Here is a 17,947-nt window from a genome sequence, read left to right as displayed (position 1 = left end):
CAATTGCGGGCGCGTGTTTGTTGGATCGGCAATTAGACCTTCCCTGCTGGGAGTAGAGTCTTCGGAGGAAGGACTCTCACAAGCTCATTAAGCTCATTCGTACAGTCACATCTGCTTTATCTGCATGTCATATCTGTACTTCCAATATCCAAAAAAAAAATAATATAGTTTCCAAACCTTTGGCCACTAAATTGCCTCCAATATGTAGTAGGGTTCTTAGGATCCTCACTTACTTTTACTTTCCTACCCGTCACATCGAACTTCTGGCTCATCTTGGAGCCCTGTTTTCACTCAACTTTCTCTTTCTTCACAAATTTGTGTGCTCGACTTTAACATGTGCAAAAGTTTTTGGGGGGAGGTTACTTCTTGATATGATCACTGGCATATGTACTTATATAAACACTATAGTGCAACTTGGGTAAAACATTGAACAAGAATAACGATTTGGATTGGATTTTCATATGATATTACTGATATTGTTGGTTGTGGTTACGTTTACTTCCTGTTCTTCGATTTTTTTCTTGATTTTATTACCCGCTTTTTTTTGGATTTTTGGTTGCTCTTTTGGCAACATTGCGTTGGAGTTAAATTGTTCGCTTATTCGTCTTCATCGTAGTTCTGATAGGTGACATAACGTACCTGAGCCCGATCGCGTCCATAGATCAAAGACTGGAAGCACAAAAATGAAATGGGAAATAGTATGGGTTAGTCGAATGCATTTCAAGAACGGTTTTTATCGTGCAAAATGAAACTCAGGCAGCGCTTTAAATAAAAATTAATAGTTTTATTACAAACAAATTAAGCAGAACTTAGGGCTAACAAAAAACAATGAGAATGACTAAATTTACGAAAAATAATAATAAACTAAAATTAAGCAATGTAGCGAGACTCAAAGCCTCTCGCTCTCGTAGCCCTCGTTCGTCCTGCCCGCCTCGGCATCCGAATCGGGAACAGAAGTACCATGCATGATGGCCGGACAGGATGCGGTTATCTGGGGGATTCCCGAGGATTCCCCAGAAGCGGCAGCAGCGGCTGCAGCAGCTTCAGCCGCCTCCCTGGCCATACGTACCTTCTTCTCGTCGCTCGTCGGCGGATTCTTGAGCAGCGTCAGGAGTGGGGCGTAAATGAAGCAGAGGATGGCGATACCGAACAACATCCACTCGAATCCGATGCTCTTCACCAGCGATCCGGACAAGGCGGGGCCCACGGCAAAGCCCACACAGAAGGCCACATCGCCCAGGGCGTAAACGCTGCCGTACACCGCCGAGTGTCGTATGTCCACCAGATAGCCCAGTTCCGGCATCATCGAGGAGTCCACCATGCCGATGGCAAAGCCAAGTCCTGCGTTCGGGATAATCAGGTGAGTGATCGAAGTGGCCATGGGTATCTGAAAGGGGATGTGTGTAAATCGAAATGATATGGTTCTGATTACGCGAATTCTTGAGCAATCTTTAAAACCACTAGTAAAGCTTTAAAACTCAATATTTTCCATCTGGGAATTATAAATAAACTGAGGAATGGTATACTTACAAATATCAAGCATCCTCCGATGATAATCAACCCCAAGCAGGCGGCAAACCATCGTCCAATCTTGTGTCCCAGCGGTCCGAAGAGATTGGTGCCAATCAGGTAGCTGATGGAGGCGGGCAGAAAGGCCACGCCCTGCTCCCAGCGAGTGGCGCCCATGTTGTCCACCATCCACAGCGGCAGCGAGGGCTCCAACATGGCGATGCCCATATTGGCGAAGGTGATGGCTCCAGCAGCAATCAGGATGTAGGGGTCACTGATGAGGCTCTTCAGCGAGGGTGGTTCCGTTTCGGCCTTCTGGATCGATGGCTGCAGCATGAACAACTGCAGCAGGCCATCGCCCAAGGCCAGGGCAGCCAGGATCAGGAATGGAGCCGACTTGCCCACAAACTCGTACATCACGCCGCCGAATGGTGGACCTATGAGCACGCCCAAGGCTAATCCTCCCAGTGCTATGCCCATGGCATTTCCACGCTCCTTGTCGTCCGTAAACCGATCTGCCAGCATGCCCATGCCGGAAACCGAGGAGCACGATGAACCAATCCCTTGCAGAGCCCGCGCCACAAACAGCACCAGGTAGGATCGTCCAAAAGCGAAAACTGCGAAAAGGTGATGGGCTTAATACCATTTGTAGTGCAGAGGAGCTAGTGGTTCTTACTTATCGTGGAGAGAAACATTATCACAAAGCCAGCGAACATGGGGATACTGTAGCCAATCCTGCAGGAGTATAAATGTGTGATCAGTAAGATCATTTGAATACTTTAATTCCGCTTAAACATTTCTGGTTTGAAATATTCCAAAATTTAAATGGCTTTCTCCCCGGACTTAAAATTAAGTTAGTTCTTTCTACTTGCAGGAGATGTATCTAAGGTAGACTAAAAAAAATTCTTACCGGTGAGTCAGGGGTCCGACAATTGGGTTAACTAGCAGCTGGACAAACGCCTTGGAGGCGAACAGCAGTCCAACCTCGACGGTCTCGCCCACCAGCTCGTTGTGTCGCTCCTCCAGTTCGCGGTAGTAGGTCTCGTTCTCTGTGGATGTTCAAGGACTTTCGCTGCAGACTGGTGGCCAATTAGCGGCTAAGGCTAGGTAGGCGACACTTACCTTCCGGACTAATCGTGGAGATCTCGAGCGGAGCCGCCTCGCTGCCATCCTTGTTGCATGGACACGGCGTTGGTGGCGGCGGAACGTTGGACGTTAACGGTGTGCGTGGAAAGCTGTCGAGCGGCGCATCCGGATGTCGTATGTCGTACAGGAACTCGGGTATGATGGGCACTAAACGGTTGGGTTGGGGCAAACGGAGACCCATTATAATTTGATTGCAACAAAAAGAATTTGCTCACAATTAACCTAAACGCTCTTGTGCCTCGGGCGCAGTTTTCACCAGGCCGTCGGTCGGTAATTGCGTTCTCCAGGCCCCCAGAAAGTTTTATAATTGCCTTGCCGTTGGCAGAGATTGCCACCGTTTCCATCTAGCCCATCTACTTCCCTACCTCCCTGCCCCTGCCTCACTCAATTCTAATTGAGTTGCAACCAAAAATTGAGGGGATAGAGTGAAAAATTGCGCATACGCCACGTTTACAACGATGCGTTTAATGGACTCTGCGATGTCTAGCATAAAGCCACATGCAACTTTCGTCTCCGGCGGGCAAATTCAATTTGTTTATTGCATGCTTCGACTCTGTTTATATTTATTATCAACACCCGGAGAACTCGGGAACTCGAGAACTCCACTGTACGGGCCACTGTAATTGCATTTCCTGCCAAAGTGCTAGGCCGAGGTCAGAGGTTGGGCCCTTTCGGAGTGGCTCTTTCAATTGAGTGAGTGCCGAGTTTGAAGTATTGTTGGGGTAATTTGTTTGCTTGTGCAGCCAGTTACTCGTGGTTATCGCACTGACAGCCCATAACCGTATATGTTATGTATGCCTGCCTGTTTGGAGGTTTCTTTAATGAGTGCCATTCATGCTCTATGAGGTTTGGGGTTTGGATCTACATGGTAGGATAGTTGAATAGATGTATAGTCGAACTCCAAAGTTTCGTATTAGCCTGTGCCCGTGCCGCGTGCCAGAGTTCAGCGAAAGTGGAAGTCTCACCTGACCTGGAAGCCCACTCAACTGTCACATATGTCGGCCATGTGGACGAAGCACACATGCGAATCAACATGCCATTTGTGGCATGTGCCCCATGCAACCGGAAATATATGCAAATTTGGCAACATCTACCTAATTGGGGTTAACCACTTGGCGATTAAGCAGCGAATTTAGTGCTACAGGAAAAATGTTGCATAGCAATTTCCCAAGCTGGCAGCCCCAACAACTCATTAAACTGTCTCCCGAGTCTTTGACATAAAAATGCTAATTCCGGAAAAAGCACGTGCAGTCGGGGTCAGGAGTTGGGTGGCGTGGGATGTTAGGGGTTAGAAGGTGGCATGTTTTTTTTGGGGCAGCTGGAGCAGTTGGGGCAGCCAGCGGAAGTCACTCAGTCGCTTCGGTTGCATTTCGCGTGCCGAAGACACTTAAACCGCAATGCCAAAAGGAAGGCGACTCGGGCAGCTAGACAAACAAACAGTCACTATCGCCGATTCAGGGCTGCAGAAATTGTGATGGAGTGATGGCATATCAGGGATTTGGATGGCAGAGAACACCATACGGATTTAGGATTTTAATCAGTTCCTCTATATACAATTCTAAGATATATATCAAAAATATAGATTATTCAGATATTCACTAAGAAGGGTTTATAGCTTGTTTCCATTGTAATAACTACATGCTTCCTTTGCTCAAATGTATTAGCTAAACGTTTTGGGAGCCTTTTCCCGCAGCCCTGTGTCTCCGTCCGCAGGTCACCCAGAAACATGACTTCGACATGCCGGGCGACAGTGGCTTTAGTGGCGTCGTCGTCAAGCCAAACAGAAGCGGCAGTGAGGCGGCAACTGGCGAAGCAACCAGTCATCCACCGGCGACGAGGAAGAGGACAACTGAGCACCCGAGCTGGGGACGCTGGAGTAGGCATTTGTTTACCCGCTTAATATGCACAGGATTTAATTAGCCATAGAATCCTCGGGAGGAGCGGGTGGAAATGCGTCCCATTTGGGAGTCGGCCAGCAGGCCGCTGTTTGTGCGCTCCGTGTGGCAGGAGGCGATCGGGAGGCGCCACTTCATCCTCGACTACGAGCCGCGACAGAGGCAGCGCTGGAAGCGCCAGAAGACAAGGCTGAGAGGTGAGTGCTCCGTAATCCGACGCCCAAAAGGAATCAGGTCCTTTACAAAGTTAGGCCCATAATTGCCCACATCGATTTTGCTAATATTGATTGAAATATTGATTGACTATCATCTAGAAAAAGTTTCCTCTCATAAGCACATTTTGAAAAGTCTCAAGTAGATTGACTATTACTTATCAATCACCTTTTAAGGCAACTACCAGCAGACGGAATCCTACGAGATTCTCGAGCAGTCCGTGGAGGACAGTGTGGAGTACCTGGACGAGTACCTTTTGCTGGACGCCACCAAGCTGACGCTGCAGCAGCAACAATCGCTGCCCACCCTGGGTGGCCGCCCAGGCCCCGCCCCCTCGACGGGTGGAGGTCATCGGGGGGAGCAGCGCCACCAGAGCCGGCAGTCGAAGCGCCGCGCTTGGCTGTTGAGTCGCGGGCGCACCTACAACATGGACCACCACCACCACATGGACCATCAGTCGCGCAGGAGTTCGCTACAGGATGCAACTAGCACTCTCTCCACGACGGCCAACAATCCCGAGGAGCGACTGGCCGAAAGGGTGCTGCACTGGTTGGATTTGGCCGGACGCACTGATATAGTGAAGGAGAAGGTGGTGGTCACTCCGCCGGCCACCAGTAGTGCCCAGTTGGCCAGATCAGCGCAGAGGATGCAGCGCAGTCACCATCGCAGCATGAGTCTCAAGCGCGTGGCGGCGGCGGCAGTGCATCACCAGCGATCGGTGGCCAGGAAGCCAGTCGCCAAGCCAGCACCCGTGGCCCAACAGGTCACCAGCTCCTCCCTGTCCGCCTCCAATGCCAAGCCCATAACCATTATCTTCAACAAGGAGGGCGTGCCCGTGCGCCTCAATAGACCTGCTCGCAACATCGACCTCTGCACCCTGAGCAGCAGTGCCAGCACCACGAGGAGATTGGCTGGTCAGTTGGCCTCGGCGCGCTTGTACAGCGGAGCCACTGCATCCCCACTGCCGGAGGACAGCCGTACGCCACCACTCAGTGGCCGGGGAATGGGATCATCCGCCGCCTCGGACAGCAGGAAGCAGCTGCACATCTTCATGCCCAGTCTGCCCAAGAAGGGTCTGCTGGCGGCGGGTTCCACGCCGGGCAGTGGCATTGGCGGTTCTGGCGAAGATGCCCTGAGCACCAGCTTCAGTGAGCTGTGCCAGTTGTAGTCCGCCTTACTGATTAAGTTGCCTATCTAAAGGTCCTCGATAAAGAAAGTACTCATTTTCCAGTGGGCTTAGAACCGTTTTGAACTAACAACGTAATTTAATTTGTAGAACTTTTCAAAACGATTTCTTATATTCTTCTTATACTTTGAATAAAAAGGAACTGCAAAATTTTTTCCATTTTAATTGCATACACATTCATATGGATACTTTCACTTCATTCTTAATGCCAAGGTTCACTGACTTTTCTGTTATAACTTTCCTAACTCCCAAAATAATTGAACCAAAGAAAGGAAAGATTTGTCAAGAACATATTCATTTGGTGTATTAATAGCCACACTACTACAGCACACTAGCTTAGATAATTTCTCCGAATTCAAATACTCTTACCGCAACTTTTTAGTTTTCATAAAAATGTGAAACCCATTACTGTAGATACACCTAGAAAACTGAGCAGTGCTTATAGATTTTTTTTTTTATTTTTTGGCATTGGAACATATTATTATTTGTCAAGTCAAGTACTGTAACAAAATCTCCTTGTCCCAAGTTTGAAAGGGTATTTCTTGTGCCCAGGAGGACTACTTATTAATATCGCACAATCTTTTCTTGGTTTATTGATTTTTGTTTGTGTTCCGTTGCCATTGAAAGTTTCTTTTGTTTGTTTCTTTTTATCGAATTCGGTGAGTTTATTTTTGGATTACCCCGAAAAGTCGGCGGCGTGTGCCACGCCCACTTTCTTTTGTTTTGACTTCGGCTCTGACTTCATTGTTGATTTTTGCGTTTTTTATACGCTTGCGGGGGGCGGTGATCCTGCGGGGATTCCCACGTGAAAGAAGCGTAATCAATGTAATTGTGGTAATATTGCATGTTTAACAATGGAATAAAGTTGAAGTTAAAGTTTTACCCTAATGAATGTGGTAATTTTGCGCAGAATGGAAGAGAGTTTAAGTTTGGAAGGGGGAGGGCATTACTTATAAAATTAACTTAATATATGAAATAATTCGGAAGAAATACTATAACCTTTAGTACAGGAAAAGGTTCCAAAAATGTACACTTGTATTAAAAAAGGGGTAAAAATATAGTTGAACCCTATGACAATAAGCTAAAAACGTGGTGGCATAGCTCTACACTTTTTTCTTCAAGATTCCTTTCTTTTGTCAACTATTTTTATGGGGCTTACGACAGCCAAAACCTAAGCGGTCGTAAACTAATTATGGACATTACATATCCATCAGTCTGATGGGATAACAACTGTCAACCGTTGCGAAGGAGATTCCTTGGATATCCATCAAGCGTCATGCAAGCAACACCCAAAGCTAAACTATCCACCTGCCACACGTTCATTATTACCAGCGATACCCAAATACAGGGAAAAAGAAAATCCAGCAAAGCCAATATTAGATATTCAATCCTGAAGAATTCGCGTTAGACATATGATATTTAACAGGTAATCATGTTCATGGAGTCTCTTGTGATATAGTAAATTTGCGGAGAGTAATCCCAACTTATTAGAGTTATTTTCTGTGCATTTTGGAGGTACATCGCAATAGCTAAAGATGGTGGGGGATAAGCGCAAGGCTCAATGAGTCATTGCGTCTGGCATGACAGCGAAACGACACCGAGAAAGCCGCACGATTGTGACCTTTCTCGAAATGGGTCTGGTTGGGTGGCAGCCACGGTATCCGAGTCCGTGGCCAAAGGAAAACGGAAAGCGGGGAAAAGTTTTCGACTTCAAGGCAAGCCAAAAGACAAAAGGGGGAGCAATTACTTTTGGAGGCAAAAACTTTGGGCCGCCTGACGTTTGACTTTTGCCCGCTTCGTTCACGGCAAAAGAAAATGCGCAACAATACTGGGTGTATTTTGGATTTTGGATTGCACAAAGCACATACCACATGGCACATAACAGGCCTAAACGGACTTATAGACGTGGCATTCCGCCTGCCGTGACTTATTCGCGTTTCTGCAACGGACGCGGCAGGTTCTCCCGGCAATTGGAGTTCCACTTTTCCGCATTGTTGGCCACCTAACGAGCAAAGTTTTCCACGGCGCACTTTAATTTTCCGGCCATTAGTGGCATGTCCACCGACGAGGATTCCCTGGGCAGTCCCCTAAAGCCGGCCACGCCCACACCCAGTGAACGCGAACCGGCACGGGAACGCCACCGGGGCGGTCGATCTGGCGCCTCGGATCTGCTGCGCCATCAGCAAAGCTTCGAGGCTCGCTACAGTGGCATCATCCAGAAGCAAATCTGGGAGACGAGCATCAACAAGGATGTGCTGGAACGTCAGCTGAACGCCTACTTCCCCTTCTCCCGAAGCGCCTCGCTGACCAAGGACGCGTCCGGCGGATTCGATCAGCTCCTGCCCCCGGCGCCGGGCGGAAGTGGTCCGAAGTCGCGATCCCTGGCCACCACGCCCACCCGGCGAGCGGGCGTCTGCCTGGAGAAGCTGGAGACGCTGGATGTGGCCTCCATCGAGCAGCCGGAGCAGGCGAAGTAATGTTACGGTGTCCGTAAGGTTGAGAGGCAGTTTTGAACATTTTTAGTCTTAGATAGGATAGGTGAGATATCTTATTAGGACCCAGAACCAAATTTATCATTCGACTAGGTATATTTAATATGTAATAACTGTGAAAAGCGGGAACTAGTGTTTCTTTTTGGTGCTACAAATTAAATATGACCAAACAAAGACAAAATCAAAACTCGCTTAATATGAAAAACATATTTCTAATACATGTAGCTTTAGGAAGTATTACTAACGTGTAAGATGTAAGTCCAGTCCAATCTCTATGGAATCTACTGTTTATTTAGCACCCCTACGAATTTGCACAGCACTAAAACAATCAATTTGCATAGTTCAACCAGTGTCGATGCAAAACACTCCTTTTATTGGCTAAGTTTATGAGCAGGACATCCCCGGATCAAAGTAAACCCTATTTAAGCTACTATTATTCAATCTTCTTCAATAAAACAAGAGCTTATTGCATATTCAATTTGTTATCGAGTCAAACGGATAGCGTCATGGCCCATATAAATCTCCACAGGCTCCCTGCTAAATCTAATTTACGAGTATATTATGCGAGAAAAGAGAAATGCTGGGGTGGTGTGGAAAAATGGGGGAAATTGCGTAGGGCAGAGATCAAATGTAATAATCAAATGTATTTGCAGCAATTTTCGCTTCAGCACCTTGAGCGCGAAACGGGAAAGCACTTAAGTGGAAATGCCGCCAGTCAAACGCTAAAAGCCCAGCCGCTTTTCCCTTTCGCCCTTTCCTTTTCCCATCCGTTTATCCTGTCAGCTGGGGGAAACTTCTCCTATGGAGCTAATAGTTTTTCCACTTTTCCTTTGACTTTCACTTCCGTGCCATCTCAACAAGTTGCTCGAGTGGTTCGGCTATTTCCGTTTGGTTTTTCGCCCAACTTGTTGATTTAAATTCATGAACGTTTGCCACAAAGAAAAATCTCGCCCCGCTTCTTTTTCGGGTTATTCTTTTTTCCTTCGTCCTGTGCTGTATTTGTCAGGCTGGAGGACCGGAGGACTCCCACTCAATGTCCATGTGTTTGGCCAGACACTTGACATAAGCACTTGGTGCTGGACACATCCACCACAACCACCATCCACCACCACTCCCCGATTCACTTTCGCAGAGTTTTGCCTGGTGGGGTTTTAGTGTCAACTGCAGGAGGGTCTTCTCCTCCAGTGCGTGTCCATTAATTGACTGTCGACGGCTCGGCACTTGGAGCTGCCCAACTCAGCCTGCTCCATTGGTCATCGGTATCGTGTATCTGATAATGACTAAGCAGGGGCACTTCAGCATTGATTAGTTGCTGGTCGGTGTTTGATTTAATTGCAGGTCTTCCCACATAAATTAAGGGCGCACTAAGCTCTTTCCGAAGTAAAAATAAGTAAAGATACTGCTTATCCTATATCGAAATGAATGCCCTTCGTTTTGCTTAATTCATTAGTTTTGTCTGCTATTTTAATAAGATGATGTATATTAGATAATATAAAATATGTAGAACTGAAATATTGCGTTTCAATACGATAAAACGTTTTGTATTCAGAAGATATGTTTCTCCAAATGAGGAATACTATTTTCCATTAGGTTCTAGTATATAACCGAATCTAAGAACTTCTCTGTTCATCCTGAGCAAACCTCAGCTGTCAGTATCTTTGGAATTGATGAACTGACAACCACCGTTCGCATTGACAGGAAAGCGTTCATTAGCTTAAGTGCCGCTCAGTGGTAATTTTATGCCACCACTTGCCCCATTCCCCAAGGAAATGGACAATTTCCAGGCGATTGGCTGGCAAGGATAACCAGCTCCCGGGAGATAAATGCTCATGAAATGCTAATGGCCACCAGGGAATGAGATTTATGCGCCGTAATATATGGTATCTTAAGGTAACCCCAAGCAGGTAGTTAAACTCACCCACTGTGGTCAGCAGCATGTTGTCGAGGAGCAGGGCTATGGCCACGATGACGAGCACCAGGCGATTGGAGCCCCGCCAGCTGACCATCCAGGACTTGGCGGCGGCCCAGGACCCGGCAGCGCGTGGATCCTCCTCGCGGTACTGATCCGCTGGCGGCGGAGCCTGTCGTCCTGCGTAGGACTGCGACTGGTAGGTGGGCGGCGGCGGAGCTGGTGGCTCCTTGCCGACGCCCATGATGCCGCAATCCTGGTCCATATTGCCATTCTGCTGGTTGCTGTCCAACTGCTGCTTGAACGGATTTTTGCTGGGCGTATTGCTGGCGGGTCCTCCGGGATTCTGCTGCTGCTGGCTATTGGTGGTGGTTGCGTTTACGGTGAAGGAGGTGGTCTCGCTAATCTCCGACTGCTTCTGGGGGGCTGTGCTCTGCGTGTGTTTTCTTGGTCCACCATTGCCCGCATCGGTCGATGATTGCATTGCGTCGCTAGCCGCTGGTTGCTACGGAAGACAGTAAGCCGATTGTCTTTTTAAAATGTAATCAAATCAAGAGTAAGCAGCTTTCCCATTCCCATTCCCATTCCTCATCTCATCTCATTCCCATTCCAAATCAAATCCAAAAGTCGCACGCTCGCTTTATGCCCCAATGATTTTCGCTAATTAAAAGTTAATTACGAGTCTTGGGGCTCGCAATTAAAAAGCATATATTTCACACGGCAACACGGCTCTAATTGAATCATAAGCAATTTAAATATTTATTTAATTGGCTGCCACCCCGCTCTACCACCAAATACACAGGGCGTATGCGCAACATTTGTAATTTTGACATTTTCTGTTGCCTATCGCCAGGCGCAAATTCAATTTGCTGCATAATTCGCTCTGAAAGTAACACAAAAGGGAGCCAAAAGCGAAGAGTTCTTTAAGTTTTCGGTTGTAAAATTGAATTAACCCACTGCTATTAGCAGAAAAGGTCTCGTAATTGAAGGCAAAGATGAATTAAGTCTTCCGCCAAAAAGTCTTTGCATAATGCCTCCAATTTACTTTGCAATTGAGCCCACAATTGATTCCTGTCCCGGCGGACAATTGATTGTTTATGACTTCTCCGCATTGATAAAGTGTTGGCATTGAATGACAAATGAAAATTAGCTGACAAATAGACGAGGAAGCTGCTGAAAGTTCATACAACTGCATCACGTTTGGGGGCGTGACAAACGGTGGCAAATTTTGTCATTTCAATTGATTAGATCCACTAGAAACAAAGCTGTTGCGTTAGTTATAGTACAAGGGAAATCTGGCATCATTTTAATTAGCCCCTATATTTGTCCATTAGTTTCTCGTTTAATTGCGCCACTGCTGTTAATGGGAAGATTTGTTGATGGATAAGGAATAGGCAAACAAATGGGATAATTTCTTATAACAAGTAACATATATTAATTAGAAAATATATACTTTTTGAAATGTCTGAATGTTTTAACAGATTTCTAATTCCTTTAGGCAATATTCACTTTACTTTCAATGTGCATTCTATAAGGGCAATTTAAGGTGTAAGTCATAATGGCAATTATTTACCTGGCAGCTTTTCCTGATTTAATAGATCTTAAGCCCAACTCTCGCCCCTAGAATATCACTTGCACTAATGAACCTAAATCTGATTCAACGACCGATATTTATATGGGTAATGATCTCTGAAGCCGCCAGAAACGCGCACTGAAATCCCAATTAGCCGATGACTCTGGTGTCAGTGAATCAGTGAATCAAAATCAGAATTTGCATTATCGGGTGGATTGCACTATCTTTTTCACAATTGGTTCACTTTGGAATCATTTTCGGGGTGGATCGTTCATTCCGCGGATTCAATTCTACCGACAAGTCGGCGCTCTGAGCTCAAACTAAAAACTTTAGCGTGTCGCCAGCGGCTTATTAAACGAATTAAATTTTGCACAAACGAATAAGATTCGCTTAGTTTGTATACGAAAAGTGCTCGCAGCGTAGTAAATGCATGGGTCTTTGCATTTCAAATGAATGCACAATGAAAAGTGTGTAAAATACATTTTAATAATTATTAATTAACAATTGGCATGCGATTTCGGTTTATGGGCGTGGGAAAGTTCGATTCAAACAAAAGATAAAGTTTTTTTTACATTTGAAATTATGCTAATTCATTGAGGTTTCAAGTTTGGCTTTCAGAGCCTGAAAGTTTAACTTTTTCATTTCGAATTGATAGAAACGAATTTAATGCAATTGCTTAAAAAAAAACAATTCTTAAGTGCATTTGTGTCGCGTGTGTTCTCCTATGTTTTTATTTGATACCAGAATAATGGATGTAAACAAGGAGGATTTATTGCAATATTTTTATTACAACGTTTTTATGCTCTTTCCGAAGCTGAAGTGTATTGTGAAGGTAAGTACATATCTTTGGTTGTTTATGCCAAAAATATATTAAATAATTTAAGTTTTAAATACAAAATGCTGTTTTAAGTTTAAGTTTTAGCTGAACATATCTTTTTGAAAGAGTATTTTACATAGAATTCCTGCATTGAATTAAACTGAGCTGCATGTGCGATGCGATGTGACGAATGCGATTGTTTAATTCTTTATTTATGTTCCCTCAGATATTTATTTTGATTACTGTTTGTCGTTGCTTTTTGTTTAATTGTTGAAGCTTGTGCTAAGTGCCCAAGATTTCTCAACTGGCGGCGCTTGAAAATGTAGTGGCTTGCTGCCTTTTCTGAGCATCGGCACGCAACTTTATTTAAATTGTGCCCATTTCTCAGATTTTTATTAATTAAAACGAAGCTCTTGCCTGCGCATAGCCAGCGGACTTGAGCTTGACATTGAAGCCAATGGCTGGCGCAGATGGAAGAGACCTCAGTTTATGGAAGGCCATAAACTGGTTTTCCTGTATAATCAACCAGGAATTGGCAGCCCTTCAAGTCGGCTTTTTATTTACCATTTAATTGCTGTACAAATTTGCACCGACGCCCAGAGGTGCAGCTGATTATACCTATACTTTGTTTTTTTTTTTACCAGCTATAAATTGCAATTTTAATTGCAAAACGGTAGCGAGTCACATATATAGCAGGGGCGTGTAAATGAGGCCCCTTTTAAGCTAATTAGCACAAATCGATGCCAACGAGCAGTCGTCTATTTAAGCAGAAAGATCGGAACTCAAACACAAAGGCAACCTGAATTGAACGTGCCAAAGTGACCTTTAAATTCAAAGGTTTACAAAAGTTAATTTCCAAAACAATTCACTGCTGAAATTGGAGAATTTTCTAAGCTTTGCTAAATGTTCATACTATGTTTTTTAAATATGTAAAATAACTTTCTCTAAGTGCGATTTGGAGCTTATGGATCTTCAGCATCTTTTAATTTCACTCACCTAAGTAATTTCTTATAAACGACTCGTTCAGCTTTCTTTGAGGGAAATTTAGCGGAATTATGGTTTCGGTGGGCGGATGGAATGGGTTTTGTGTCTGGTCTGCTCAAGAAGTCTATTGCAAACTGCCAGTTGATGGAGTCAGGTGGTTGTTGTTGCCGGAATTTTGCGGGTGAGGTTGTGCGTTGTTGGAGTATTCCTGTGGGAGAATCCAAAACGAAACAAAGTCATTTAAATAAAGACGCTGGAAGCGGATTTGCAATGTCTCCGGTGGCCGGGAGACTTCTGCTGGCAGTGGCCACTTGTGGCTTCAGTGTTTTGTGATGGCACTCGAGTGGGTTTCCTTTCCTTTGAGGGGAGTGTTTGCTCTTCGGTGGGCTTGCGGCAAGGTCGTTGGCCAACAAAAGACGGGGAAAAGTGGGCATTATAAGAGATCTTAAATGATAATACACCGCTGTCTGTTTTTTAAAAATGTTTGAACCTTTTTCTTCGTTATATACTATAAATGCAATGAAAAAATGTTAGCGAGTAACCACCGAGTGCGGAACGCAAATAAGAATGAATATATTTGCGGATTTATTATTCAATACCCAAATATGCCACAGTCAATGAGATTGCGGCTGTTTGTGGAGGGCATATACAGTAAGGTAAATACTATTTACATCTATATTTGTTAATACTTTTATTTGTTTTCTTTTTTTCCTTTTTTGTGCACAACGCTGACGGTTGTCGAACCGAGCGAAAAATACTGTTTGCCTCGCAGGCCCGATTCAAATCGATTATTAAATAAATACAAGTAGGTCTAAATAAACAGGCAGTTGTAGCCGCTTTAAAATGCAAATTTCGATTGATTTTTGATTGATTGATGCGAGGGCAGATTTTAAAGAATTAACAACTTTATAATGTCGTTTTCATCTAATCTTGTTGTATAAATATTGCACATGGATAAGCCTTTCCTACTGCATTTATACTTTTAAGTACATTTTGATTGCTTTTGCACATTGCAATGTAGTTAATACGTAACTATAATTAAGATAGAAGAAATTAGCATTGCCATTTCGTTGCTTGTATTTATTGTTAGCAAGTAATAATAATTTTTGCTTTTGAATCACTTATAGATGAACAACTAAAATCGCTCGTGATCACAAAGGACCTTTAAAAACATAAGTTCAAAGTAAGCTTAATATGTAAGAAATTAATAACCACATTAAGTTAAATTTTCATTTTCGACTTACACCCTTAAATCTTGGAAGTTTTCACATATTTTAAGAAGATGCTTGCTTGGTGCTTGCGATTTAAACACGGATTTTGCCGCACATTTGTTGGAATTGCCGAGAGTGATTTTGTTGCTGGAAACAAAACTAAACTAGTGCTACAACGGCAGCTGATTGCGAGTGAGTGCCACAAGTGTTTGTTCTGGTGCTGAGGCTGCACTGCGAGCGTGGGAAACGGGCACGTCCATCAGCCACGAGATCTCATCTCGCACTGAACGCAGATGCGCTGGCCAGCGGCGCACGAGGCGCCTGCGACGTCGACGGCGGACGACTGCGCCCAGGATGTGGCCGGGTGTCCTGGTGGCAGAAGTGTCGGTGGCGCGGGCTGCAGGCGGCACGACGCATGACGAAGCTGGCAGCGCTGCCACTTGTTGTCTGCTGCCTGTTGCAGCACACTCCCCTTATGCTTATCCGTTCCTGCTCACTCCCACTTGCTGGGAAGGCGGGGAAGGCGGGGAAGGATCCCATCCACGCATATTGATGGAAACTGCCAACGGCAATGATTCTGCTCAATTGCCTTCATTGTGTTCGCTCTCTACGTACATCTACTTACTTATGTGTGTGTGCGTTGGGGTTTCCTCTGTGTGAATTTATTTTCGCTACGCCTGTAAGTATGCAACGCATTTCGGGGTTGCCTGCCATATAAATATGTACATAAATACACATATATCTATGGAAATGGAGAGGGGCGGTACTCGCATATTATGCCTAATTGATTTTCGCTTCCCAAGTGGCAACTCAATTTTTGGGAACAAGAAAGGACATCTTCAATGGGCTTCGCATTTGGCCAAAGTCAAATACTGAAAGTCTTTAAGGGCAGCGAAAATGGGGTATTCGGTGGAACGAATTTTTAATTTATAGGAACCGATTGTTATTTTGCTTTGAAAATATATGTTACTTAAATTTCAGTTGCTTCGTTTCATTAATATTTGAGGTAGTATTTAATAAACCGGTTCAAAGTATTCGCCAAGATCTTACAAATTCATTGTAATCTATACATCTACTCAACTTCCAAATCTTTATATCACTTATCTGCCAAAGCGCTTTCTAAATAATTTACCATATTATATTTATTCCAGTCACTAAATCACAAAGTCACATATTTTAGACACACGACAGTATTTCATTGCATAGTTTGGTATTTCCCGCCTTTTTCACAGCATCATCATCTCACGACAACAAGAAAAACATCTTTAAGTCGCACACGACCCTTATTTTCGCATAACGAGGTCACAATTTGCGTTTTTTTTGCCAGGCGAAGGTGTAACAGGTGTATTGCATATCCCCTAGGACATTGGTCTTATGGGAAATGTGAATTCAAACGTGTTGATGCACTGATTTATCCAATTTCCGGTGGAATTTCGCTGGCGGCAGACAGTTTGTGGATAAAACCACCTGATGGATTTTCGAGGTGAACCCGAACGAGTAAACTTACATTTAGTCATAGGCCGCTTCAATTAATTCATTTAAGCTTTTGTAAGTTTATGCAGCTAGCCGGATGAAACACGCGACGAATGCCAAAAGACAGATAAAGATACGGATGCGCAGATACAAAGACCGCTGCGATTGGAAAACGACACGCGACTGAATCGAAGATTGGGAAAGAGGCAGAAGCCAACGGAGTTGGATGACGGGCCCAGAAATATTTATAGGTATTAAAATGATGGTGTAGCTTTGGCGATCACGTCTAGGGTCCGAAATTTGCATATGGAAGTCAAGATATTATGCCAGGCATCCACAACGAAATGAAATAGAATGTATAGAGCAGATGGTAAAAAACATAAACATATTGAACGGCTCAAGCGGTTAAAAATGGGTATGGGTATCACCTTGATTTCGAAAAAAAAACTACTTCTAGGTAGTTTTGATTCCAAAGAAGTTTTAACAAATGAGTAAAACAAGCATCAGGTTTCCTATGTACATTCCTAAAGTATGAGTTGGTCCATATAAACAGTTTACTGACCTTAAATGAAATGAAAAATATACAAATATATCAGCATCTTTTGAACATACTTACTTATTAATAAAAACCCAACTTAAAATTTGTATTTAAAATTGTGCATGCTTGCTAATATAATGAAGTCTTCATAAGAAATCCCATTTAATTAATCTTAATGTTGTAATGCTTCTTAACTTTAACTTAAGTAGCCCAGCCTTTAATTGCACGCCGCTAAACGAAGACATTTCCCTGGACTTAAAAAGAAAACCAAAACCAATACAAAACAAGAGAGAACGCTATAGTCGAGTTCCCCGACTATCTGATACCCGTTACTCAGCTAGTGGAAGGGAGAAGGAGAGTCTTAAACACAGTTTTTTGCGGTTTGTAGGCGTTATAGTGGGCGTGGCAAAAAGTTTTTTGGTAAATCGATAGAAAATTAGAAGACTAATACAAAAATGAAAAAATTTCAAAACATTTTTCAAAAGTGTGGGCGTGGCAGTTTTGGGCGGTTTGTGGGCGTTAGAGTGGGCGTGGCAACATGAATCGACAAACTTGCGCTGCGTCTATGTCCCTGGAGTCTGTATACTTAATCTCAACTTTCTAGCTTTTGTAGTTCCTGAGATCTCGACGTTCATACGGACAGACGGACAGACGGACAGACGGACAGACGGACAGACAGACGGACGGACAGACGGACATGGCCAGATCGACTCGACTATTGATCCTGATCAAGAATATATATACTTTATATGGTCGGAAACGCTTCCTTCTGCCTGTTACATACTTTTCAACGAATCTAGTATACCCTTTTACTCTACGAGTAACGGGTATAACCATGCCATCGCACTCACAAATCGATTTCAAGCACATGCTTTGTGTAAAAGTGTTCGATGGAAAATCGGGGGAAAATAGCACTGGCGGCAACAACTACAATGGAGCTATAAAAAAAGGTGGAGAGTTCCATCGAAGTGTTAAAGTGGCGACGCCAAAATAACTTCAAA

The 17,947-nt window shown here is 44.3% G+C and overlaps 3 protein-coding genes across 5 annotated transcripts; 2 read left to right on the top strand and 1 right to left on the bottom strand.

Moving 5' to 3' along the window:
• Nucleotides 1–68: 68 nt before the first annotated feature.
• On the bottom strand, nucleotides 69–15,230 carry LOC120446489 (synaptic vesicular amine transporter). Of its 3 annotated transcripts, XM_039627496.1 has the most exons (9): nucleotides 14,969–15,230; nucleotides 13,737–13,932; nucleotides 10,360–10,855; nucleotides 2,632–2,802; nucleotides 2,420–2,558; nucleotides 2,186–2,244; nucleotides 1,531–2,126; nucleotides 1,070–1,387; nucleotides 69–669 (listed from the first exon to the last, which is right to left on the bottom strand). In XM_039627496.1, the coding sequence occupies exons 3-9, from the start codon at nucleotides 10,832–10,834 to the stop codon at nucleotides 598–600; spliced, it is 1,830 nt and encodes a 609-aa protein (XP_039483430.1). In that variant the 5' UTR covers nucleotides 10,835–10,855; nucleotides 13,737–13,932; nucleotides 14,969–15,230; the 3' UTR covers nucleotides 69–597. The 3 variants fall into 3 exon arrangements, with proteins under 3 accessions (XP_039483430.1, XP_039483428.1, XP_039483429.1); XM_039627494.1 differs by lacking the exon at nucleotides 69–669 and having other exon boundaries at nucleotides 764–1,387; XM_039627495.1 differs by lacking the exons at nucleotides 69–669; nucleotides 13,737–13,932; nucleotides 14,969–15,230 and adding an exon at nucleotides 11,924–12,234 and having other exon boundaries at nucleotides 764–1,387.
• LOC120446491 lies at nucleotides 2,820–6,130 on the top strand. Its single transcript, XM_039627498.1, has 2 exons — nucleotides 2,820–4,747; nucleotides 4,940–6,130. Exons 1-2 carry the CDS (start codon nucleotides 4,606–4,608, stop codon nucleotides 5,929–5,931), a joined length of 1,134 nt encoding a protein of 377 aa, XP_039483432.1. The 5' UTR covers nucleotides 2,820–4,605; the 3' UTR covers nucleotides 5,932–6,130.
• On the top strand, nucleotides 7,475–8,914 carry LOC120446493. Its single transcript, XM_039627499.2, has one exon. It carries the CDS (start codon nucleotides 8,004–8,006, stop codon nucleotides 8,424–8,426), a length of 423 nt encoding a protein of 140 aa, XP_039483433.1. The 5' UTR covers nucleotides 7,475–8,003; the 3' UTR covers nucleotides 8,427–8,914.
• Nucleotides 15,231–17,947: the final 2,717 nt, after the last annotated feature.

Source organism: Drosophila santomea, chromosome 2R (assembly GCF_016746245.2).
Source record: "Drosophila santomea strain STO CAGO 1482 chromosome 2R, Prin_Dsan_1.1, whole genome shotgun sequence".
NCBI lineage: Eukaryota > Metazoa > Arthropoda > Insecta > Diptera > Drosophilidae > Drosophila > Drosophila santomea.
Note: the sequence above shows the minus strand (reverse complement) of the source record. Positions and strands in the feature narration are given on the sequence as shown.